The 25,120-nt window shown below is 39.2% G+C and overlaps 1 protein-coding gene across 1 annotated transcript in view; it reads right to left on the bottom strand.

The window, feature by feature from the left end:
* Nucleotides 1-13,498: 13,498 nt before the first annotated feature.
* Nucleotides 13,499-25,120, bottom strand: part of SNX9 (sorting nexin 9) — a 38,956-nt gene continuing 27,334 nt past the window's right edge. Inside the window, exons 12-17 of the mRNA XM_054395612.1 lie at nt 23,364-23,441; nt 18,298-18,374; nt 17,702-17,791; nt 16,194-16,308; nt 14,855-14,946; nt 13,499-13,546 (exon numbers count right to left, since the gene is read on the bottom strand). Coding sequence (XP_054251587.1) covers nt 13,499-13,546; nt 14,855-14,946; nt 16,194-16,308; nt 17,702-17,791; nt 18,298-18,374; nt 23,364-23,441 — 500 coding nt within the window. The remainder of the gene's footprint in view (nt 13,547-14,854; nt 14,947-16,193; nt 16,309-17,701; nt 17,792-18,297; nt 18,375-23,363; nt 23,442-25,120) is intronic.

Here is a 25,120-nt window from a genome sequence, read left to right on the forward strand (position 1 = left end):
TTCCTGCACGTGATATTCAAAACAAGTACTAATTGCTGCTAATATGCAACCCTTTCTTTTGTTTTCATGTTTTCTAGTTAACATTAGAGTAACTTCTACTTACAGGCGAATTTGCCCCAGAGAAACAGTTGCAACACTTGTAGGCTGAAGTGCTCAGTGTTTCTGTGAAAAGTAGCTGGTGGGTTTACACTCAAAGAAACGGAGAGAAGGACTTTCTATTCTGTTTGGTTATATTTTTCTTGGTGTAAAGAACTGTGTGTGCAAAAGACATCTGGTGCTTTATCACAGAAACAGTATGATACACTTCAAGCTAGGTCACTGCTTCTCAACAAAGTCAACAGCATTTCCTTAAAAATAACTCTGAAGAGCATGAGAAGGACCAGTGATAAATTAGTATGCTTTATTTGTGTGTTTCAGTCTTGACAAAGAACATTTGACCTTGCCATGAGTGTAAGAGGAGTGATGCAGAGACATTTTGTATACTTAAAGCCAGTATTTTCAACTTTTTACTCCTGTTTACAACCTTTCCTGACTAGGTCCTCTTATTCCTGGCTCCTGGGATCTGTGATCCTTATATCACAAAAAAGAAACTTTTAATCCTAATGTTTCTGTATCGTATTACCCTTTCACCAATTATTTGGAAGATAGAGGGATAGGTTAATAAAGCCACACTGAACCTCCAATTCAGCAGGACACCAAAACATGTGCCTAACTTCAAGTGTATTAGTAGCCTAAATCTCACAGCTCCTTGCTTGGGTGAGACTTCTCAAGTAAATAAACAGTGCCAGCTCAGCTGCTAAAGGTAGTTGGACTGGAAGCCAACTGGCGTTTAGTTCAGGGCCTATCTAGCTGCAGGCTGTAGCTGCAGGTTTGGGAAGACTGGGATGTGAATTCTAACTCTGAATGGATACCAGAAGTGGCTGAAAAATGCTCAGGTGGAGTGCTAACTATTCTCTAAGTGCTGCTAATGAAAAATTGTATTTGAAGTCTTGTTGGGAAGTCAGTGGAAATTCTCACCTCCTCTTCCACCTATATTTTAACTTTGTGTTAAATGAAAAAAATCTGTCTAGAGAGACAGAATAACTGCATTCACAGATACTAACCTCTTCTTATTGAGAGACTATTTTCAGTAACAGCAGCTGTTTTAAAGCTTAACTTTCTTCATCCCAAAGCTATGTGCAGATGAGCAGCATTACTCAGATGGTGTTTATTTAGGCAGTAAGAATGACTAGACAACCAGATAAAATTTTTATTCTTCCAGGCTGACATGCTTATGGTTAGTTGTAAGTATTCTTCTCATGTTCAAAAGGACTAGGAAGCCACAGAGTTTTCCACTGCTTCTTGCATAATTTTCTGGAACTCTTGGTAAGGAAACTAAAATGCTTAATAAAATAGAAACTTCATATTTAGGGTGAACTGCTTAACATTTACACAGAAAGAGGTGAAGCATATAAATTGGCAGTTTTTCTCAGTGAGCACATGCTTTTTCTCACCTGACAAAGTGTGCACACCTCTGCTCAAAAGCAGCAGTGAAACCAGAATTTTGTGATTACCCCATATCATGGGATGTGGTTTTCATGAGGTGGAAGAGGTCTTCCTCTTTTCCATGAGTCAGCTGTGAAGAAAACTCTAGAAAGAGGCAATCCTAGATTGTCTGTTGTGGCATTTCTCTAGCATGCAGTGGCTACAGGTAGGGTGGGTACTAGAAAAGACTGCTTGGTGTAGCAAAGTCATTCCTAACTTTATTCTTAAATAAGAATTGAACATTCTGTTGATGCTCTGTGTTTGTAAGATGAAAGAATAGAGTTCTCCTTGTTTTTCAGAATCTATGAGTTTCATTGTTGTTTGAGATGATATAGCTAGCCAGACAGAAACAGATGAATGCAAGGGTGGAAAATGCAAGAATACAACAGGAAGGTGATTATGATGCAGAAGATGAACCTTAAAGCTAATAATTAAAACAAATAAAAAGCAGCCTTGCATTTTTTAGACTAATCAAATCACACAAAAATTGGAAAAGTCACAGGAGAGCTTCATATATATATATATGAGAAAATTTTCATGGTGCAGTACACTTCATTTCTTGAGAAAAATGTTAGGTTCTAATCCCTCTTACTATAATTAGCTTCACACAAGTATCTTTGGTTATTTTGTCCTATTGGATAATGCAGACTATATGTCAGAAAAGGAGTGTACAGAGAAAAAAAGACCTATAATGAGACATTTTAAAATGAGGGATAGGAAGAGAGGGCAAGGAGAACAGTGTTTCCATGCTCAATACATAACTCTAATCTTAATTTATTTAATGCTTAGAATCATAGAATTGTTAGGGTTGGAAGGGACCTCAAGGATCAACTTGGTTCCAATTGCCCTGCCATGGGCAGGAACACCTCACACTAAATCAGGTTGCCCAGAGCCACCTGGGCATGGGATGGGGCTTCTACCACCTCCTTGGGCAACCTCTTCTAGTGTCTCACCACCTGCATGGTGTAAAACTTCTTCCTAACACCCAACCTGAATCTACCCGCTTCTAGTTTTGCTCCATCCCCCCTAGTCCTATCGCTACCTGACATCCTAAAAAGTCCCTCCCCAGCTTTCTTGTAGCCTCCTTAAGATACTGAAAGATCACAATAAGGTCTCCTCAGAGCCTTCTCCAGACTGAGCAGTCCCAACTCTTTCAGTCTGTCAGCTTGTTGAACTACAGTCTGTCCTCAGTGTGATCAGACTTTAAAGGGAAATTATCTTTTATGGAGAATTAGTAGGAGTTGTTTCAACTCTCTTAAGGGTAGTGGAGCAGGTTAACTAAGTTTATTTTCAGTACTATCTATTTACAGTTGTAACATTTGCTAATAGGATCTGGTTAGCTATATGTGCATTCACAGAAAAGAGCACAGAAAAGCAATGGAGGCTGATATTTTAAAACAGTCTCACATCCCAGTTCTGTTTTTTCTTGCACACATAACACACAGCTGAAGCAAAACGAAAAGATTTTTTGTGAAAGGAATTGAATGCTGGGGTTGTTCAGTCTGGAGAAGAGGAGGCTGAGGGGAGACCTTATTGCTTCCTACAACTACCTTAAGGGAGGTTGGAGCAAGGAAGGAGCCAGCTCTTCTCCTTGGTGGCAAGCAACCACCTCCTCTAGCAAATGGTTACATGCTGTGCCAGGCAGGAGAGGCTGAGGCTGGAATTAGGAAACACTACTTCACGGAAAGGGTTATCAAACATTGGAATGATCTGCCCAGGGTATTGGTAGAGTCACCATCCCTGGGGGTGTTCAAGCGGTATGTGGACCTGGCACTCAGGGACGTGGTTTATTGTTGACCCTTCAGTGCTGGATCAAAGGTTGGACTCAAAGATCTTTGAGATCTCTTCCAACTAGATATATTCTGTGATTCTGTGAATGTTGGACACAACCTGTCCATGTAAAAGTTTCAGATTTGCTCAAGTATTTGAACAAAAAATGGGGTATCTAAGAGAAAGTTCTGTTTGGAGAGCACCACTTTAATATAAATAAATCATGACATCAATAAATTTTCAGACACTAGATGTTTATCTTCAGAAATGTGAATTTGTAGCAAAAGCACATGACATTACTGCTTTCCAAAAGAAAAAAGTAACTTGCAAAATACCACAGAGTGTGTAGATGAGGAGAACAGAAGAGAGGAGGACTGAGGAAATACCATAGTTTGAAGTTATTTGAACAACCATTTTGGTATACTGCATCATAGAATCACAGAATTGTCAGGGTTGGAAGGGACCTCAAGGATCATCTAGCTCTAACTGCCCTGCCATGGGCAGGGACACCTCACACTAGATCAGGTTGCTCAGAGCCACATCCGGTCTGGCCTTATAAACCTCCAGGGATGGGGCCTCAACCACCTCCCTGGACAACCTGTTCCAGTGTCTCACCACCCTCATGGTGAAGAATTTCTTCCTACTATCCACTCTAAATCTACCTGTTTCTATTTTTGTTCCATTCCCCCTAGTCCTATCACTACCTGACACCCTAAAAAGTCCCTCACCAGCTTTCTTGTAGGCCCCCTTAATTTCATTAATTCAATTTCATTCTCAATGCACCAATTAAACCATCAGTCTATGTGCATGTACAAACAAACTTAGGTAGGCTTTCCTTCTGCTTGCTAGTCAGTATTTGTTTTTTGACAGCTGGACTTGTTTACTTAGGCATGCTGTCCTGATCACCAAAACAAGGTTCTGCATTGCTTTTACAGGAATAATTGCCTGTACTTCTAACTTGTGCTGTGTCCATTATTAACATATTAACAGCATGGGAGTTTGAGGTTGATTAAGAATGACATATTCCCACCCAAGGATCTAGGTGGTTTAGATTTCAGTGTCAGCAGCCATTGTGTAATCCCTGCTAGTCTGGGGATAGATCACAGTTTGCATAGCACAGATTAGCCCATGTGGGTAAGAGTAGGCCAGTTTAAGGCTCACTGGCTTTGCTGATTCAAAGCTGCAGGAATTAGAGCTAAATTCAATTTTTTTTTTTGGCTCCAAGGTGGCAGGTGTGTGTGTTTCAAAATTATCAGGGTGGAAGAGAGGTGAGAAACCCTCTTTACTTGCAATCTGCACTTTGTCCTGTCATATTTCCTTGCTTTTGGTACCAGCAACTGTCATGGATACCCCAGTAGTACCAGTAACCTGGGCAGGCTGATGTGTGTGGAAGTGGGTCAGCACAGAGCATGGGCAGGCCAAAATAATCTCATCAAGTTGGCAAAGCAGGCAGGTGGAGTGGAAAGGCTGTGTGTGGGTGTGATTGGAAAACCTCAGCAAAGCTATGGCTCTAGGGGGAAGCCAGTTCTTGGGGTATGAGAAGTAGAGTGCCATGTAAAACAAACTTCAGAGTAGGCAGGGGAGGCTGGAGTGTGACTGACCCCAGCCTTCCAGTGAGCCACAAGCCAAAAGTGACAGCCCTACTGTCAGGCACCCTGTTGTTCACCTCATGCAACATCTGGTTGCTGCTGTTTTCATTAGCTCTACTTAATTAGCAATTTGGATTGCCTGCCTTGCTGCCCTCATTACTCTTCCTATTCTTTCTCCCTCCCCCTCCCTTCTCCCCACTTCATTCTCTGATTTTTTTTGCCCAACTGGTCTGCTAATGGTTGGTTTCTGTTATTAGTGATCCTGATGCACAGGGAGAATTAACTGCTTGGCTATCCCTGCAATTGCTTCCTGAATTTTTTAAAAGGTGGTGCAATGACAGCTTTCCTATGCTCTTCTTCCAGAGTAGCTATCTTGAATAATGTTCTCTGTATATTTTGGTAGGAGTTCAGCTGAATTCTGTCTTTACTTCTTCCAGAAAATTGAAATAGACTCCATCTGGTCCTGGAGATTTATTGCAAACTACATGCAAGAGCCAGAACTGCTGCAAATCTTTTCCACATGGAAACATTGATGCACAAAGTTCATTGCATGCCTGAGTAAAAGCGGAGATGCTTTGTCAGCTTTAAAATGTCTTTTGGAAGACAGAGTAACTAAACTTGGTTTAATCCTAGAAGCTGCCACTCAGAGGGCTGTCCTGATACAGGAACAAGAAGTCATGGATAGGGCAGGATACAACATATTGCGGAGAAACCATTATAAAATGGCTACTTTTAAGCAACCTGCTCCTTAAGAGACAAATCTATGCATGTTGATTAGACTTATTTGTTTAATATTTTACTTTATGATCATCTGTGCTTGAACTGTTGCCTAGTGCTGGCTATTGAGTTTAACTTAGCGGTAGATGGAGTCTCAGAGGAGAAAACTGTAAGGAATACTGGGGCAGATATCTAGGGCTGTTTATCCACTGTGCCAGAAGCCACCCACACTCACACCCTCTCTTTGCCTTCAGGGCCATCAGATGTCTAGTAAAGCTTCTTTGGCAAGGCACAGAACAGAATCAAGATGCTTTGTAAGATCTTAGCTGGTTTCACACAGGGCCAGGCAAAGGGTAGCTGCATCCTGGGATTTAGGGGGAAGCAGACAGTAACACTGCACATCTGTCTTGCTTTTCTTCGTGCTGCAGAAGTGGTTATCATCACACCTGTGTGCCATACATACGCCTGGAGCCAGGGTTCAGCAGAGGACCTGAGCTGATTACTGCTCTCTGGTCACAGTAGTGAGAGCAGCCCAGAGACCAGAGATGCAAAGCCTCAGAGATGCCAACAAAGTGAATTTTGTGCAATTTGTTAGGAACGTAATAAATTTTGATAGGTCCAAAAAGGTCTAGATGAGCAGGCAATGCACAAGGAACACATGGGAGCAGGGAGATGCTCTTCCCACAAACTGTAAAGCAGAGAAGTATAATGAAGGGATGCATTTAATCTTTTTTCTTTGATAGGATCAAGAGATTAAGTTCTAGTGAGATTTACAAGTATTACAAAGAGTTAAGTGTTTTGTTGAGCTGTTTGAAATAGTATTTGCTAATTATTTTAACATGATTACTGTTAGGATAATTCATAGTCCTAGAAACTGCTACCACTCCAGTGTGCCAAGGGCCTATAGACCACAACAGCTAATACCTTAACCAACCTAACCTAGTTATCTTGACATAATTACAGCTCTGAAAGAAACCTGGTAAGTATCTAGCTTCTGCATGGGCTGTGCCATTATGTTTAGCATCCAGTTTCATCCACAACTGCCACTTTTTTTAACAGATTGATTTCCCTCAGCTATTCTGCTGTAAATGGTCACAAATAAAAAGCTTGCCTCTCTGTTTATCAGTGTCCCATTATTCCCTGCTTTGGTACAGAAGGGATGAGAGCGTGCTCTTCACAGTCTCCCATAAGTAAACTCCAGCCTACTGTCCCACTATTTTCGAGTCTCCTGTGGGTGACCAAATTCATTAGTCATTGTGACATTGTATTTACGTAGGTGCATGTGGGTGGATGCTATGACAAGCAATGTAATAGGTACCTCCTGCATGTGTCAGACACTTTACCATTACAAACTATCAGGAGCCCTGGAGTTAGGCATCAGCTGAAGGGACTGGGACAGGGAAGGGCCCAGGAAGAAGAAGCTGGGTAGGAGTTGGGGATTGGCCTTTGAATTTAGGTGAATTTCAGCATCAAAGTACCCCTCAGAATTACCATCTGGGTTCTGTTCTCAGCCGTCTTGCCTTCTTGGCATGTGACAATTCACTTGTCCCTCAGTTTCCCTGTCAGTGAGATAGAGAGTATTCACACATCATGGTACAGGTGGTTGATAGCAAAAGGTAAAGATCCTTCTCCATCCGTGATCCTTACCCTAACACTTTCTGTGAGGATGCCCACACGAAATCTCACATATATTCAGAGCAGGTTAACTTACTGAAACCAGTAACTGGAGAGCTCTTGGGGCACTTGCTTTCATGTTGCTCTGGTCTTTTCTTGTTTAGGACAGATGTAATTTGTGGGCAGAAAGAAGCCTGAAGAAACACAGCAAGAGACTGAAACATCAGGCTGCAGCATGCTTCCTTGGCCAGAGGCCCCCAGGCAGCTGTGATCAAGTCCTAGGGCAACTTGACCTGCTTTGATTTAGGTAACATGCAGTGCTCTTCCTCCCCTAAACTCAGTGCCCTATTTACAGACACAGCTTTCCTGTCAGTTACTCCTTCCAGTAAATGGGACTGCACCACCTCTGCCGTACCAGTATCAGGGCCAGCTTTCACTGATCCAAACAGCTTAAGCTCATCTTTTCTAGGTAGTCTGGTACGGAGCCTGAGACATATTATGGTTGGAAGTGCATAAATAATCTGAAGCGTCCTTACTTCTGACAGCTAAACAAAACTAACTACTGCCCCTTCTCTTATTGCTTTCAACCATTGGGCAAATCTTTTCAGGAATCCCTGAAAAATAATTCAATATCCTAGGGGAAACCTTTACTTTTCTCTTTCCTCTCCAGTCACAGACTTTCTCCCCCTTTCTAAGCTCTTCAAGTAGTGCTCTTCCATTGCCCCAGCCAAGCCTCTTAGAAGCTGAATGAATGTATCCCTCACTCCTCTCTTCCCCTTTGTCAGTTCTGTTAGATGGTTGGAGAACCTTCTTGGTTACCAACTCACCTGGCATCTCAGTTTTCTCAGTTTGACACCTTTCTGTGCAGGCTTGGCAGCCCCCTGGGACTGGCTCAGCCTTCTTAACTAGCAGAAACACGGCACATTCCTAGATACATGTCTACACACCTATCTATCACTTGTCCTCTATTCCTCGCTCCTGGCAACTGTCTTTGGGACAGCCTAATAACTAAAGTCAAGCAATTAACAAAATTAAAAAGAAACCAAACCACATCTCCCCAATCATTCTGTATTTTCTCTGGTTTTTGTACTCCTACCATTTGTCATTCTGCTGAGATAACCTTTAATAAACCTCTTGGAGGTAAAAAAATTAATTACAACTTCAAAATTTGACTCCATTTTACATTGTTTTTAGGAAAACTGTTTCTTGTTGGTTTGGGGAATGACATTTCTAAAGATAGAAGATACCAGTGAAGAGTAACAATTTTAGATTTGGATCTACAATTGCAACAGAAGGCCATGTGAATTAAAAGTGACCTTGAATTGATCAATGTGTGCAAAGACAAATTAGAAAATAATTTTAAAAAAGTGAATAGTCCTTAAAGATGCTAGGGATAAGAAGAAGAGTAGCTAAATTCTACTGTTAACAGAAAATATTAAATACATCTTGCTTCAGCCCTGACAGAAAAGTACATGACTTACAAAAACGTATTTAACTGGAGAATACAGCCACAGGCCAGAATAAGGGAAGAAGAGTCTTTAGTATAAAAACACGAGAAAGCTGCCTTCAGATTGATAGGATCAGTTCAAAGAAGCTAATCGAGTCTATTATGAAGCAAATAGTTGTTAACTCTGCAGATAAGAATAACCTAAAGTTCAGCAAGTTCAGCAGGAAGGTGATAGGGGCATTAACTGGAATCTGAAGGAAGGCAAAAAATTATGATAGTTTACAAAAGTATGGCCAATGAAAGGGCCCAGAAGGTTAAAAGCAGGCAAATACCAGTTTTTCAAATATATAAAAGAAATTATGTCAGTTTTAATTTAGTATCCTGAAGATACTGACTTGTCCTAGCAAAGATACTGCAAAGATTCCAGTCACAGCTGATGTGCAAAGGGCCATCAGGTGTGGGGGGGGGGAGGGGTGGAAAAAGGAGGGAGGGTAAATCCCAGCTAATCCAAGTTTGTTGACAAGAACCTGTGTAAATACGTTAAATACTTAAAGATTAGCCTAATTAAAAACAGGAGATACAGAGCTGCAAACAGCAACAGTTTAGAAATAATTTGGACAAACTTCTCTCAGATGTCAGAATAAATTCAAGTGAATGTATTCTAAATATGGTCACTACTAGATAGGCATACAAGGAGTTGAAAGCTTACACTAAAAGTCTATTAAATAATTGGAATACAATGTGAATTAAAAAAAAAACCAGCTTGCATGAGCTTAACTAGGTCTGGGTTGCAGTTAGTGGATACAGCCAGAACTGAGTATTATAGACTGAAAATGTAATCGGACTTATATTGCATTTGTGAGAGAAACTACATACAGTACTTGACCACCGTAGAGAAGCGACGCAGCCAGGCAGCAATACTGCAGGGCAACAAGATTATTAATACCACACAGATGAGCTGGCAATCTGACTCCATTGCAAGGGCAGCAACGACAATGTTCCTGCTGCCCATGTTTTATCAACAGGCCTGGCATGAATAAGAGAATGGTTTTATTTATTTTAAGCACCCAAAGTGATATGCTTTAACAAGAGAAGAGACTTGCAGTGTGTAACAATTGTTACGTATGTTGGTTAACAACAGGGATAGCATTTTATATACACACAACTGATGTAGCGATGACCTATGTAAGGGAAAGCTTTTTAAGTGGTAACACAGTGATTTACTAGAAAGGGCTATACTGGCATGTTCTGGAATCTGGGAGATTCCAACAAAATGTGTGGCATCTTTTAAAATCTTACTGCTGCACCTTAACCCAGGCCTTATGTTTTTCATTCTATGATTTAAAAAAAACCCAAACAACAAAACATCAAATTCTTTAGACAAAAAAAAAAAAAAAGGAAAAAAAAAGGTTTTTCTGCACAACTGGTTACCTCTCCTGTTCTGTACTAACTGTAACAGTTATTTGTGTTAATTTTCTCAGAGGAGTTCTAGGAAAATATGGTAAGTATGTGGAGTGGAAAAGCCAACTGATTGAAGCCCCCCCCACAACTTACCTTTCCTCTGGTGCACACTCCCATGTCTCAGCATGAAGCACTACGAAAGGCAAGAAGGCAGCAGCAGCAGGATGCTGTCCTAGGGAGTGCTTTGCTTGCTGCCAACGGCTACATGCCACAAGGCTGTGGAGTACTCCTGTCCAGTTCAGACTGAACAGAATGACTGGTGTATGTCAGACTAAACCACTAGAGACACATCTTTCCTTACCAGGCTGTTAACTCTGAATTACTCTGCTGCAGCAAGCAAGACTAATTTTCATAGCAGTAAAACTGATGTGTATTATTTCATCAGAATTTACAGAATTAAGTGTATATTATTTTTCCCAATTACTTGATCACAGAAAACAGAAATTGTTCAGCAATGTAAAAATTTCAGCACCCCTACAAAGTTAGGCCTCATTACAACATTACAAGTACTGCAATTGCAGTAGACTACTTATCCAAACATATACCATACATCATAATAACAACAGACTGCTGCTGCAGTCTAATCCTGTGAGGGATTAACTGCAGACAAGAAATATGGATAGCATTTCCCTTTGTATAGCTGTATTTTTATTGTGAAAAATGAATTTAGTGTTTTAGCAGTAATGGAATATGCAATTAAAATATAAAGTTAAAGCAAACAGGGCATGATGTCTTTTACAAAGTTACTGGGATAATGCCAATGTCTGGCTCACTTTTGAAGAACAGCGTAAGCCAAGAAACAGTGTTAAATCTTTTTGATATCCCAAAGGTTAATTATTTAGCTACAACAATTAAATTCAGCAGGGCACTGCTCAAGTCTCCCTCTACCTTGTTATTCTTGTTTTATGACTGCATCTTCAGCATGAAGAGTCTGTTGCTCTCAACTCAGCCAACATAACTGTGCCACTATTGATGTCTAATTTAAAAAACAAACACCACAGACAACCTGATTTCTATTCTGGGTCAACACCATGCCGGCACAAATCTGGGAACACACAGTAGCACTGTGCTCTGCTACTTATTTACAGTCAGGAGGGTTCTACCAACCAGGAGCTGGACTGACCTGAATAATGAAAAGCTTACAACATATGGCAGCCTTTTCTGGTTTGCAGTCACTATTATACCGCTCAGTTGTGATGCCTGCTTTATGGAAGACACAAGGATACTTTCTCTTTCCTCAGTTTGCCAGTGTGTGTAAGCTCCTATAAGGAAGATTTGCCTCATACTCCACCACCCTGTTCAAAAGCAATGTGATGATTCCAAAGAAAAAAATAAAATAGTCTGGTGGATATACATAAATATTTATTATCATTTAACTTCATTTTACTAGAAACCTTTAAACAGTTTTTATTTTTTTGCCAAAATGTTGCATCTCTGACATAGTTGCTACTGTCAGTTTCCCTGCACTGGGAATGCACAGCTTACACTTAGATTCCAAAACAATATCTTCAAGATAAAGAACCTTCAACTTTAGTGCATACGGAGCTATTCAAGGATTGGTAAAAAGCCCCCCCTCCCTTTCCCCACCCAAATTAAGAGTCTGTTACAAAGAGGTTTTATTACCAAAAAGTGAATATACAAATGCTAAAAAAATGCTGGCTTGAAAAAGTGATTTCAGAATTTACTGTACACTTTGTAACAATTTATTATATAAGCTGCTTCTACATGCAAGCAGATCTTACATTTGGTGTAAAACATTTATACACATTCTTTACAATTTGTACATATTTAAATGGCTGTATCAAACAACACTGCACTATGGAATTTTGGAAGCAAACAACTAAAACTGGGAGGAGGAAAAGACAAGTTTTTATAAGACGTGAACAAAACCCGTGACACTGGAAAGCATCTAGACTTAGGCTTAGTCTTGTTTGGTTTGGTTTCAGACAATTCAGGCAGACCCCGATTTTCCTTCTAGCACACAGAAGTAACACCAATGCAAAACAGAATAAGGCAACTATTCAACCAGCAGGCTGTACCCGTCACTTAGAATGGCTTATTGGTAAAATGTCTTCTTAAATATTAAAAAAAAAAAAAAAGGTATTTTTTGTTTCTGCTAAAATGTTTATTTTCTAGGCACACTTTAGCAAAAACTGCATTTTGGCTTTCCTGCTTGCTTATGGCATGAAATTAATTACTGTAGTTGGTGCCCACTGTGAACAGGGTTGTTGGTGGCTTTTTTTGTTTTGAAAAGCTCAGGCCTGAAATGATATTTCAGTTGTAAGCAAGAGGGCACTGGGCCACTTAGTAAGAGATGATAACCAAAGCAGAGAGTTTGTGTGGTAAATAGTGATGTTATTCAGTACTTTTGTCACCTTTTAGTTTGCATTAAAGGGAACAAAAAGTTAAACCAAGCCAATATCATACTATACTACAACATGAAGACCTGAGTTCAGTTGGGATTTTGGGAAGACTTCTAGTTTGGATTAATGTGGCAGTGTCCCTTCTGCTGAAACCTTTCAACCTCAGAGGTAAAAGTGAAGCTGTCTCTGTACACCACCAAGGAACACCAGTGCCTTATGGCATAACATGGGGGGGTGTCAAAGTGCTGGTACGGAAAACTGTTTTTCACACCTTCCTGAATGGCTCCTTCCTTGTTTGAACTTTGTCTTCTCAACCAGTGCATAGCAAGAAAGAATCTGACACAAGCTCTGAGGTGTTGCGCCACAGTACAAGATTTAGTTTGAAGGAGAAGGAAAAGAAAAAACAAGGGAAGGGAAGAATGAATGATATTTACCAGAAGTCATAATGGGAGCAGTATGCCTGGTTGCCTATGGGAAGCAAAACTTATAATTAAGTGTTCATTCAGGAGATTATCAGGAGTATGTACCAGAAACATACATCAATGTAATTCCTCCTGGCTACTGAATTGCTAGAAAATTGAATATAATGGGTATTAATTCTCAAGCTCTTCTGCTTCCCACTTAGGAAAAAGCTATCAATCCATAACCGATGTTGATTAAGACTTTTTTGAAGAAAATATGACAGACAGAAGTCTGCATTAAGTCCATGGCAACACACACCAGTTTGATAACTTCAATCCCTATAGCTTACAGCATTATCTTGCTTTTCAAAATTTAAATAATGATATGAATGGGAAAGCATTCAAGATAAGAGAAACTTATCTTATGATTTAGGCTGATAAAGTAACATTTGAAATAATTTTTTTTCCTACAACTGATATTTGTTGTTTTGGGATTTTTTGGCAGGTGGTCTGGATTCTTTTTGGCTGGAAAAGACTAACAAGTTTTTATTGGCATTGCCCCCAAATCAGAAAAGCACTTTGGAGTTGTTTTTTATTGTTGACTACTCCTGATTACATCACAGGAAAGCGGCTGAGTGCCTGCCTCAGCTTCTGTGCAATCTGAAACAAAGAAACAGAACATATTCACTATGCAGTCACTTCACACCCTGCAGAAACAACTGCAGGCTAAGAAATTAAATTACTTTTCCCCTTATTTTCTGGAAAGAAAAAAAAAAAAAGAGACATTTTTACTGCAGGTTTTGTATATATAGGGCTCTGAAAGCATTCTGATATAAAGACTTTTCTTCTCATATACACACTTTCTGCCTTGTTTATTTGATGCTTTCACCACTCAGGTTGTGTTGGAGAAAGTACTGCAGGCAGGGCTGCCATCCTGCCTCTTAAGTTATCTAGCACTGCACTATGCAGGAAGACTACAGGAAAAAAGGCAGATTTTTCATTAAATCCATTTCCCTCTTGAACACAAGGCCACACACAAGAACAGAGCTCCTGTGCTCTCCCCACAGCCCTGACATAGATCTGGTGTCCCTGCACTGGGGGAAAAGAGGATTGGTACAATGAAGCTAGTGAGGTTGCAACTAGAAGAGGGATAAAACAGACAAGATACTGAAAAAAAAGTAAGAGAAATCCTATACCTAAAACATTGGATGTATCTGAAAAACTGAGCAAGGTGACCTGATGGGCAACCTGAAGTTTTTAATCCATTAATACCTCTGAAGCCCCACAGGCACCTTTTACTGCTGTGAAGGGCAACCAGTTGCCTTATACCACTCCTTTAAATGATAGAAGCCAAGCTCCAGCACACTCAAACTCATGTCTCACCAGCATATCACATTAAAAAATTTGTTCTTGAGTTTCATTTACAGAACCACAATGTTAAAATAAGAATTAAGGTTGTAGGTAAGAGTGCTCAGAGTTAAGATACTTAATATGCCACCTAAACCATGCCAGTACCCCCAGCCCCACATTTGTACACATCAAGTTTTAAATCACAGAAGCTTCCCTTCATCCTCCCCACCCCACAGGAGGGAATTTTCATTCAAATAGTATATTGTGGTACTCAGAGCAGCAGGTCTGTCCTACTGCATATCATGGAACTAAAATTCTTTGTAACCTTAGTACTGGCATTGGGAAAAAAAGTAAGTACAAAAATCAAGATGTCAATGTTTCTCAATGCTGATTTTTTGGTCTAATGTATCTAATATGACTTAGTCATGCACATAAGATTGTACCCATAAAAATATATTATTTTAACTAATTCTTATTTTTTTTACATATACAGTTCTTCAAGTATGTGCTCCCTGGGAGAGGTTCATACACAAAGATGACTAAGTGCTGCAAGTATTTCTTATAAAAGTAACAGCACAGTATGTGCCAGGAAAATGGCACTGAAATACTACACCTTACCGTTTCATAGAACTGTGCCTGCTGCTCCAGATACAGACGAATGACACTGTTGTAGTCATAAATGCGGTTACTGTGGAAGTGATTCATCTCAGCTGCAATTAGACCCAGAAAGCAAATTATTTAAGAAAAGCTAACAGTTTCACTCAGTACCAGGCTAGTGTGCAATAAGCTCAGTGTCCAGCCCTGCCGGCATAGTTCCTGTTCTCATGCTTCCACAACCTGTTTTGCCTGCAGCACTCAAGTTATGATGGAACTGTTCACAAAATTGGTAAAACATGGAATACACTTCCTAAGGAAAACCAGTTACAATACTCAGGTGTGCAAAGACTTGGTAACAAAGTACAAGCAGGATTTTATTCCACTGAGGTAATTGCTCTTTCCTGAAGTGTTGCCAACAGACTTTGGCTAGGACAGTCAGTTTAAGGGTACAGATAACAAGTTGTAAGCCACAGATGTAAATATTTAGCTCAAAAAAAAAATACAGCCAGTAGTGTTCGACCTGTTCCTGACTTGAGTCCTGTTTCAGTAGAAACCTGAGAAACAGCATTACTGAATCCATAACACCTTTCACAACCTTCTGCATCTCTTGTCAGATCACAGCTTACAGCTGAAATAAAAACTGGAGATGCCAATAGAGGGAGAAGAGATATTCTAGACAGCAAAAGTCATTCTAGAGATATCTTCCATTATGACCACTTATACAGCACAGTCCTCTTGCATGATTGTGAACTGGAAGGTGGGTGTGGGAAGTTTTCTTGTTTGTTTTTAAAATCAGTCATTTGCTCCTCCGACTTTTTCCTGTAAAATACTGAGTACTCTTGGCTTTGCATCAGCTAAAAAAGATGCAACTCCCTCAGGAATGACTAGTCCCACTGAAGTTAGTAACAGGATGCATGCAGGGGCTTAATATTCTGCAGGACTGAGCCCTGTCTCCTCACTTCCCTGTTTTTTCAAGTGTGGTGGGCTATGTCTCTTATCTAAAGAGGAAAAAGTTCATTCAAAGAACATCCAGAAAATAAAATCTTACCCACAACATCATGAATCTCAACCCGATCATGTCTGACTAAACCATGAATCAGAACACTTCTGGCACATGATAAACTGCTTCCTGGCCTAGGGCCCAGGCTTTTTGAGACATTGCTTTTTGAGACATTGCCACTTCAAAATGAAAGAAACGGTCAAGGATGGTGGTTGTTGATTATGGTTTCTGTTTTGTTTGGGGGTTTGCATAGTTATTATTATTATTCCTGGTAGAACAGATTCTGTTTCAAAGTTTGTTAGTTACAATATGTAATTCAAAGGTCTACAACATTGCCACTTAGCCCAAGATTTAGTTTACCTTGTAGTGCGTAAGACATGGTGCTTACACGTTTCACCATGTTCTGTTTGTCTTGCGGTGTTATTTTACTGGTTGCAACTAATTTATCACTTTCCTTCACTCTTTCTATTGCTCCCTGTAGAAACCAAATGCAAAAACATTAAAATAGTAGCTTAAAAGTGTAGTCAACGTAAAGGTCTTTATAATCATTCAAAATGCCATTGGCCACATTTTGAGCTTGCACACTATATACATATATAGATACACACACAACAACTGTTTCAACCTTCCTACGTTTTCACTCAGAAGTTTGCTATTTCGTTCAATTTCTTTCAAGAGTCCTAACAGCTTGCAAAAAATGACTTCAAACACAGGCAAGATCACAGTCACTAGGAATTATAGTTTGGTAAAAGCAGCACTACACAAGGATATATACATAAAGAACGAAAGAACAAAGTTTTTCAAAGTGCAGTTGACCAACACAACAGGCACCAAAAGCCTCCAACTACCAAGTGATAGAATCTCATTTGCACATTATACAAGTTAAGACTACATAAACTGTTTTCCAAGAGACTACAGCTAATTGCAATGTGTAAATTTTGATTCAGGAAAATCCTTGTGCCACAAACATAAAAAGAAATGCCTCCCCTATTCGTGCCAAATGATATTCAAGAGAATCTAGCTAGATACACATTTCTTGGCAGTAGGCTTATTTTTGAGTTTTAAAAAACACTTCTCCTTTTATGCTATTCTTCCCCAAGGATTGTGTGGGATGAGGGATAAGTGTCCTGAAGAAAGAATACACAACTCTGATATGCTTTTATCTTTCCTGCTCTCAGAACTATGTTCTTGTTTTATACATTCAAAACTTCAAGAGGTAAAAAACCCAAACTTGTGTATTATTGAATACTTCAAAGATTTTAGTTTCCAGCAATATGTTACAGCAGGCACATGAACACAAGGAAAACCAGGTAAAAAACGGCAGAACATCAAAAACTAAATACAATGGCAAAATTTATTGTTTTATTCTTATTTATTTATTATTTTATTATTTATGTTACGACAGAGAATAAAGAGGGGGGGTTGTTACTGACTGTTCCCCTCCGCCCTTTTCTCTATTTTTTAATATTAAAGAAACTTTTAAGATAGTGAGCAATTATTTATCACATATCGGTAAGCTAGCCATGTAAGCATACACAATTTTTCCTACAATATTAGTATGGTTTAGTATCACCACATAAGATTTAAATACTACAAATTTACACTACTGCTATTCATGATATTGGGACATGAAGTTAACCTGAAGAAAATCAAGAAGCTTCTAGTGCTCTGCTACAGCAGAAAGTCTTGAAACAAGTTCTAACTTCCCTCCCCTCCAAGCATTTTTTTATTTTAACATCAAAACACATTTTCACAGGAACTTTCAGTGTTTCTTAAACTAGGGGGCCACTTGTGCAGTAGATCTTCCCTGCTGCCCAATTACTGCTCCCCCTTCCCCCCCAAAAACACACTAAAAGCCCCTCACCTACCTTATGAGCTCCTATGATGTCAGGGAAGCAACCAAGAAATCCCTTATATTCATGATTTGTTTCCATCAAAAAGTGAAGATCTTTCTTCGGCTAATAAACAAAGCATAAGCATTAGTCAAAGTATCTGTGGCATACTAATATTGCAAAAAAGCAGCTATTATGCCATTTTGGAGACTTTAAGCTTAATATTCTAAACATCAATTTATGACTTGAATACTGACACCAATGAGGATTTAGTTAAGCTAGGTTTTTACCAAAGTGGGCATTTATATGTCAAGACAATGAAACACAGCAAAAAGACAGCTCACTGATGTCAGAAAACAAACACATTTAAAGGGTACATAACATTTTTAGTATTTCAGAAACCAAAATGTGAGCTTTGCTAATCCAAGAGAAATACCCTCCTCCCATCACATTCCCCCTCAGCTGACAGTATAAAAGAATAAAGTGCATTGAAAAGAATTAATAGTACTTTCATTTAACTGGTCTGCAGCACTAGCTACTTTCTCTTTTCTGTTAAAACATGAGAAAGTCAGAAGTGATCCAGGTAGGTGATGTTGGTACACACTACACCTGTACATTCACAATACTCCTACCTGATCTGCTACAAGACTGGCAATTTCTTCATAGGTTTTTCCTGCTTCTGTTATTGCTCCGTTGAGATCAGATTCTCCTAAAAGAAAGCATCAAATTGCAAATTACATCAAATTACAGTAAGCCAATTACAGTAAGAAATTTGCTTCAATTCCAGGCAAATTTCTTAAACAGCTGATTTTACAATAATAAATGCCTAGCCATCATTTTATAGCCAGCACTAATAGAGATGTTTTTATGCCATTGCAGAATGAAAACTGACAATCCTGTTGACAATGAATGCTAAAAGGGACTACATAAACACTCTTCTAACAGTACTAGCACCATTCACTTCCACATTTCATAGTGATATGTAATTTAAATGTATAGGTATTCCACCACATGGAGAAACAGGAATCTTACCAGAATGGAAGGGGAGCAAAATGAGAGGAGTGACACCAGAAGATGGACTAACAAAGCTGAAAAGGCACCTGCTATTCTGATTTTTAATAAATTCTTTTCATACCTAATAAGCACGATGCCCTGTGGAGCTGTCATGTTAGCTCTAAGCTCCTGGACCATAACTGTTAGAAGGTCAGAGAAACAGAACGAAGCCCAACTAACATTTTTCCATGCCAACAAGATTTCTGACCCTTGAAGGGTCAATCTTTTCAAGCTCTGTAAGAGTCACTACTTTTGAGAGTGAGCTACTAACTTTCATCACCATATGAAAGAGATGAAAGGGTCCCACAAACTACACTTTCACAGATATCACCACACACCCTAAGCTAGACACCACCACAAGCACTCATAACACTGCATTACTAGCAGGACATGGCTATGTGGGACGAAGATGGAAACAAGCCTTACATTCTTCTTTTTTCTTATGCCACTTCACCTTCCCAAAACACCACAGGTTTTTTCCATCCTCGTTAGCTTGTCCAAAGCATGTAGTCAACAGTACGGAAAGCAAATTGAGGTAGAGAAAGGGGAAGGTGTAATTTGCAGATATTGAATTTTAGATTCAGAAAAAAAATATTTTTCTCATCCTTTCAGACAAGTCTTGGTCTTAGGCAACACTTGAGTCTCTTAGAAACGTTCTGGTGTTAATTCTGCCAACATTAATCAGTGATGCAATTGAAAATCACCAGACATTGACCTCAGTAATGATTAATTTGAACTTTGAACTATTTTCTTTTACTGCAACACATGGAGTACATTGCACACGTTAAGAGATTTATTAGACAGGATTTTAGTATGTCCTAAAGGGAATAAGGTAATGACTGAATGTTGCTTTGGTTCTATCAAATGAGATTGGTGTCATAAAACCAAAAGCTTTGAGGGAAAGCTACTGGTCATGAAATCCCATTGTGAGATCTATGAGGCACACAATTCAGAAGATATCCTCACATTGTTGTAAAACAATAATAAGTTTCAGGGAGATCAATTTCATTACTTCAGGTGCACTTAAGTAATTTCATTATTTCAGAATTCCTTGTGTCTACTCAGAAGTAACCGTGAAGTAGCTCCTGCTTAGGCAACTGACTCCTAGATTTTTGGACAAAACATGGTTTGGCTTTAATTAGAGTCAGAAGGCAGGCTGATCTAGATGTTACTGTTTATTTCATAATGCCATAAAAGACATTATGATTTTTTCCTGTTACAGAAAAAGAAATAAAGAGTATGTGTATTTAATTAGAAAGAAAATCCTCCCCTTTTGTCCAGAACTCACTCCAAGGACCTCCATAAGATCTGAGGTTCAAAGAATCTAGACAAATTCTCCCAACACTAATCCTCTTTCATTTGGGGGCTGAAGGGCACAAAGCCAGCTTATAGAAGCTACAGGGTCCATGAATAGTTTCTACTAGCAGAGGCATTCACACTTCTCCAAAACCAGGGCTAAGGGGTAGTACATTTATAAGGTGTTCCACACAGTGGTTCCTGCCTGCGTAGGCACACATCTGCAGCTCCTCATGCTGCACCCTTTTCTCATACAGTCTTTTTTGGCTAGAGAACCTGAGAGGGCTTAAAAACACCAGTTACACAGTCAGTAATATTCTAGAGATACACTAACCCAACCATGACAAGAAACTAGTATTGATTTATAGGCCTGCATACTGTTCATAGGGAGCTGAAGATGAAAACCAATGGACGTGTTAGTACAGCATCTCTTAGCAGTTCAACTGCCAGTGATTATCACATCTCTGAGGGAACACACTAGGGTTTAGTGAAGTAAGAATACTCTGCAAGGCTTGACTAGGAAAGCAGATTTTTATTTTTTTGTGTGTGTCAACAAGTATTCTTGTTTTGTTATTTTTTAAAATATGTTTTAACAGCATTCAGGAGTAGGAAAAGGATCAAGATTGATTTACTAGGGAAGTGCTGGTAGCAAGATTTTTCTTGACAAGTATACCTCAGACTGATAATGTTCTGCACACAAGCAGCTTGGAAGGCAAGATGTGCCTGCTGCTAGCTGGCAGGATAGCAAAACTTGCATGTAACTGCCTAACGGAATTCCTGAGGGGTGATGTAGGATTAGGAGATCTTACTATGGCTGAATGACCTACCACAGCCACTCAGGTCTGCCCAGTTCTGGTACCGCGAAAAGGAAGCCATGGCATTTAAGGCTGCCTTAACCTAAGAGCATCGTATGATGCAGTGACACAGGACACACAGTGCCAGGCTGAGAGATGCTTCCAGGTGTATTCTGGAACTCTCTGACATGCATTTCTGGACAGGGATCATACTTTCAAAGCATATGTTCTTAAAACTGATTGGACAGTACAAAGACAAGTTCAATGAAAATCTCTCAGCGTGGTACCCTTGCTTCTGCAAATACTGGGGACAGATTCCTAACACACACTGCAGCTGGCAACTAATTAGTAAGCCTCATTCTGCAGCATTAAGAAAAAGAGCCTGCGTGAGGCAGATTGCACCAAGCAAGATGCACTCAATCTTAAACATTTTGGGCTGGAAATCAGAAGAGAAGGTACTAGACATTCACCACACAAAATAAAGCTTTGCAGAGCAAGCTGGCAGCACTGATGAAAGAGCTAAGAACAGTAGATATATCCCATCCTAACTGTGCAAATGAACCAACTATCAGCTTATTCAGTTTGTCAGAAATAAGCTACCAGTAGCTGGATATCTGTGCCATGAAATCAGTTGTTGCAGTCTTCAGTGATCTATGTGCTTAAACTTTTAGAACTCAAGTATTTAAAAAAAAAAATTAGAAAATATCAGTTAGGGATTTAGCTCCCACCAGAAACTGCATCAGCCTTCAAATGTGGCTGAAGGAGCCATTCCTCTCTACTATAGTCCAGAAAAATTAGCCTAGCGAGTACTTCTTCATTTGAAGGGTTATGCCTTCTTTTAAATACTGAGATCAGTTTAAAATCAGATGCTTACGTCTCTTGCATCAAGTCTGCTTAATCCACAGACCTGTACCTGAGGCAATCATCAAATGATACTGTACATCAACAGCAAGCAGGACAGAGTGAGGGCAGCAGTGATGAAGATATTTAAAGCAACACATGCCCTGGACTTACTCTCTCTTCCTGGGAACTCAAATTAAAAAGCAAAGAATGCCATATATAATTAATTCTGAAAAACCCACACTGGTATACTAGTTAAAAAGAGCAAAATAGACGGAGTTATGACAAAGGTATCAGTGGGAAGGGTATTTTCCTCAGCAAGATACCAGGGTGCAACCAGATACAACTGGGAAAACAAAGAGAAACATCCTGGCCTTGTTCCTAAGCACCACAGGATTTTTTGTTTTGTTTTACCATGCAAGATGCTGGAAACCTAATTGAAGCATCCTAGCTTTAAGCCAGATTGTTTTCCCTTTACCCTGGTGAAAGACTGCATGTTACAGTTCAAGCAATTTTCATTCCTTTCTCAAGAATTCTTGCTAGAGACTATCAGGCTAGAACTTCATGCTTTCTAATCCATGTTAAGAACACCTAACTATGCAAACCCCCTACCTGGTCCTGACATCCAAAACAAACGTTTTAAGCAATATGCTATGCTTCAATCCTAACTATGCAGTCATCCTGTTGAAGTACAGGACAAAGATGAGAACAAACTTCAGGGACAATGCCTTTTCCATGTATCCAGCAGCAGAGAACCTGACTTTCAAAAGCAGTTGCATTTAATGCATAGTCTAAAGAGCAAAACCAGCTTTAAGAGTACAAACCAAGTGCTAGTGAGTAGTTACAGTAAGTAACTGTGGTTAATTGTGACTGTAGTCAACTGTCAACTGAAAGTCCTAAGATGGAAAGTTTTCAGGAAGCTTCTAGGCTATAACATTGAAGGTTTTACAAGAGAAAAATTTTGCTATTAAGTCCAGGGAAAAAAAAACCCAAAACAAAAACCAACAAAACCACCCAAAATTTGACAAGAGAATCCCACAGAAAGTGGGCTCAGTAAGTTCCCTCTGGGATAAAAAGAAGTATCTTCCAGTTATCTTGAAAACATCAGCAGGACTTAACATATCAAAGCAGAATCTGAAGGTTGTCCTAATGACTAGATTTAAGCAATTCATATTCTTTTTCCTCCCACAAATTTCATAACTAACATGACAGACTTTATTTTAGGGCTTTTAAAGGAGAAGGAAAAGTGAAAAAGGCTGCAGTAGGTAATCCTCCAGCCTACATAACGGCTTACAAAAAATTTTGTATTAAGTTTTCCATCCTCATATGGAGCTGATGTTTCATGAAGTAAGTCACATAGTAGTTCTTTGACAGAACAGTTTCAAGGCCATATTTTCTCCTCTTTTGTTTGGTATCAAAAGAAAAAGCTACAGCAAGTTATCAGTCAGGTCAGTGACAAGACTATATAGCAATGACATCAAGCTAAACCCCTCCACCAGCAACAACCCACCAGACTATTATAGTGAGAGAAAACAGGACTGCAGACTAGAATATAATCCCCCTATAACATACACAGGGAAAATAAGTTTTTAATATTTTTTCCAGAATCATGTTTAACATCTACAGCTTAAAGAGGAAAGCACTAAGATCTTTGGCAAAAAAACGTAGCATGATGTAGTTAAAACTACATAGCAGAAATGAATCTATAGATGTACCTTGGTATCCACTAGTGCTGAAGACCAGTGCCAGGCTCTGCAATGCTTTTCCTATCTTCTGGTATTCCTTGGGTAGTGCTGAAAGTGGAAAAAGAATTGGGAAAATAAGGAAATGGAAGCAAAAACCCACAAGGGTAAGTGAAATTACATCTGCTGCATTTCCAAAACTTGACAGAAGTAGATGTCAAAACCAACTAGGTTTTGCATTTCCTCCAGTGAAGCAATTACAGTCACATTCTTACCCCCTCCCCTGCTACAGACATTCCAAAACTGGATAAAGCAACTGCAATCTGGATTCTTGAAAGCCACAAACAGGTGGCAAAATAGTCTGTGACTGCTATAAAAATAAAACAAACTTTAAAAAAAAAAACAACCACAAACACCAAAAAACACGAAAAAAACCAACTCACTGGACTCCTATATCCCAGTCCTCCTAGGCATACAGAGTTTTTTTCTTCCCCTCATAAGCAGACTATCTCCCTAGAACAGGGAGGAAGTGCTGCTATGATACAGAGAACAGATCTCATTAATACTTTAAGAGAGGAGATTATTATACAGACCTAAAAATACCTAAACTATCCTCAAATCATGGATTTTATATTTAAAGGCACTAGAAAGCAAGATTATCTAGTGATAAAAACTGATGCAAATATCTGGGGTTTACAGTCACTTTACTGAAAATGTATGGATAGATTGCTTCCTTACAATGAAGTCAATAAGCTGCGATTTATGAGTACATTTGTTATTAACATTTCACCACCCCAGAGACCTAAAAAGCAAAACTGTTTTTTTTTTTTTTTTAATAAGCTACCTATACGAGCAGAAAAAAAACCAAAAACAAGTAGATGCGCTTTTTGTTTTCAAATATTTGTATTCAGAGAGTACACTGTCCAGGTAAATAACATTTTTTTTTCAGTTGTTCTAGCATCCCACTCAATCTGATTTTCGTAGAGGAATCCCTTTGTGTGGTAAAAATACACCACAAAATCCAAGACTACAAACCTCTCAAACTTGGTAATTTTGTTGATCAAATTAATTTTTTTATGAGAACTGGCATTATGTATACAACAGGTACTATTCAGAGTACTGGAGTTCTGTTATCTTCTATTAACTTGATACTGAATCCTCAGTGGAAACTTCAGTGAAGAACATTTTGTGGAGTGGGTTTTTTCCACTTCAGTTTTAAAGATGTTTCCACTGTCAGTCACTTAAAAGATCATAGAATTGAATGCGTGAGTCTATTGCTCTGGATACTTCTAACGAGGAGCTGAGAATAGAGCTGACAGGGAGCTGGAGATGGAAGATACTACTGAACTTCTTCAACTTCAAATGTCTCAATTTATCATTTTCCTTTTTCTGTTCAACATGTCTGGAAGGTTCAAGGTTAAAATTTTGAACACAATCATCAATGAGTTACTGTGTTTATGCTAGCTAATTAATAGTTGTATTAGAAGAGTCATTCCATACCTAAAGCACTAATGTTGTATGGTTAGGGAGATTTTTAGCAGTGAACAAAACACTGAATTTCTGCTGTAAAGCTCAAGTCACGGCCCGCCCCCTTAACTATGGTGGTTTTGATCATTGCTGCTGTAACTGCAAAGCAATGCCATTTTCCTGGTCTTATCTGAAGGACTTTGTTCCTACCTCTGCCTTCTGTTTTCCCCTCAGTATCGTTTCCTAGTGAAGTAAGATCTGTACAATGTTAGAGCTGTGTCTTGTGTTAGACTGTTTTTGACTAGCAGGAGGGTCAGTGATGG

Source organism: Indicator indicator, chromosome 2 (genome assembly GCF_027791375.1).
Source record: "Indicator indicator isolate 239-I01 chromosome 2, UM_Iind_1.1, whole genome shotgun sequence".
NCBI classification, from domain to species: domain Eukaryota; kingdom Metazoa; phylum Chordata; class Aves; order Piciformes; family Indicatoridae; genus Indicator; species Indicator indicator.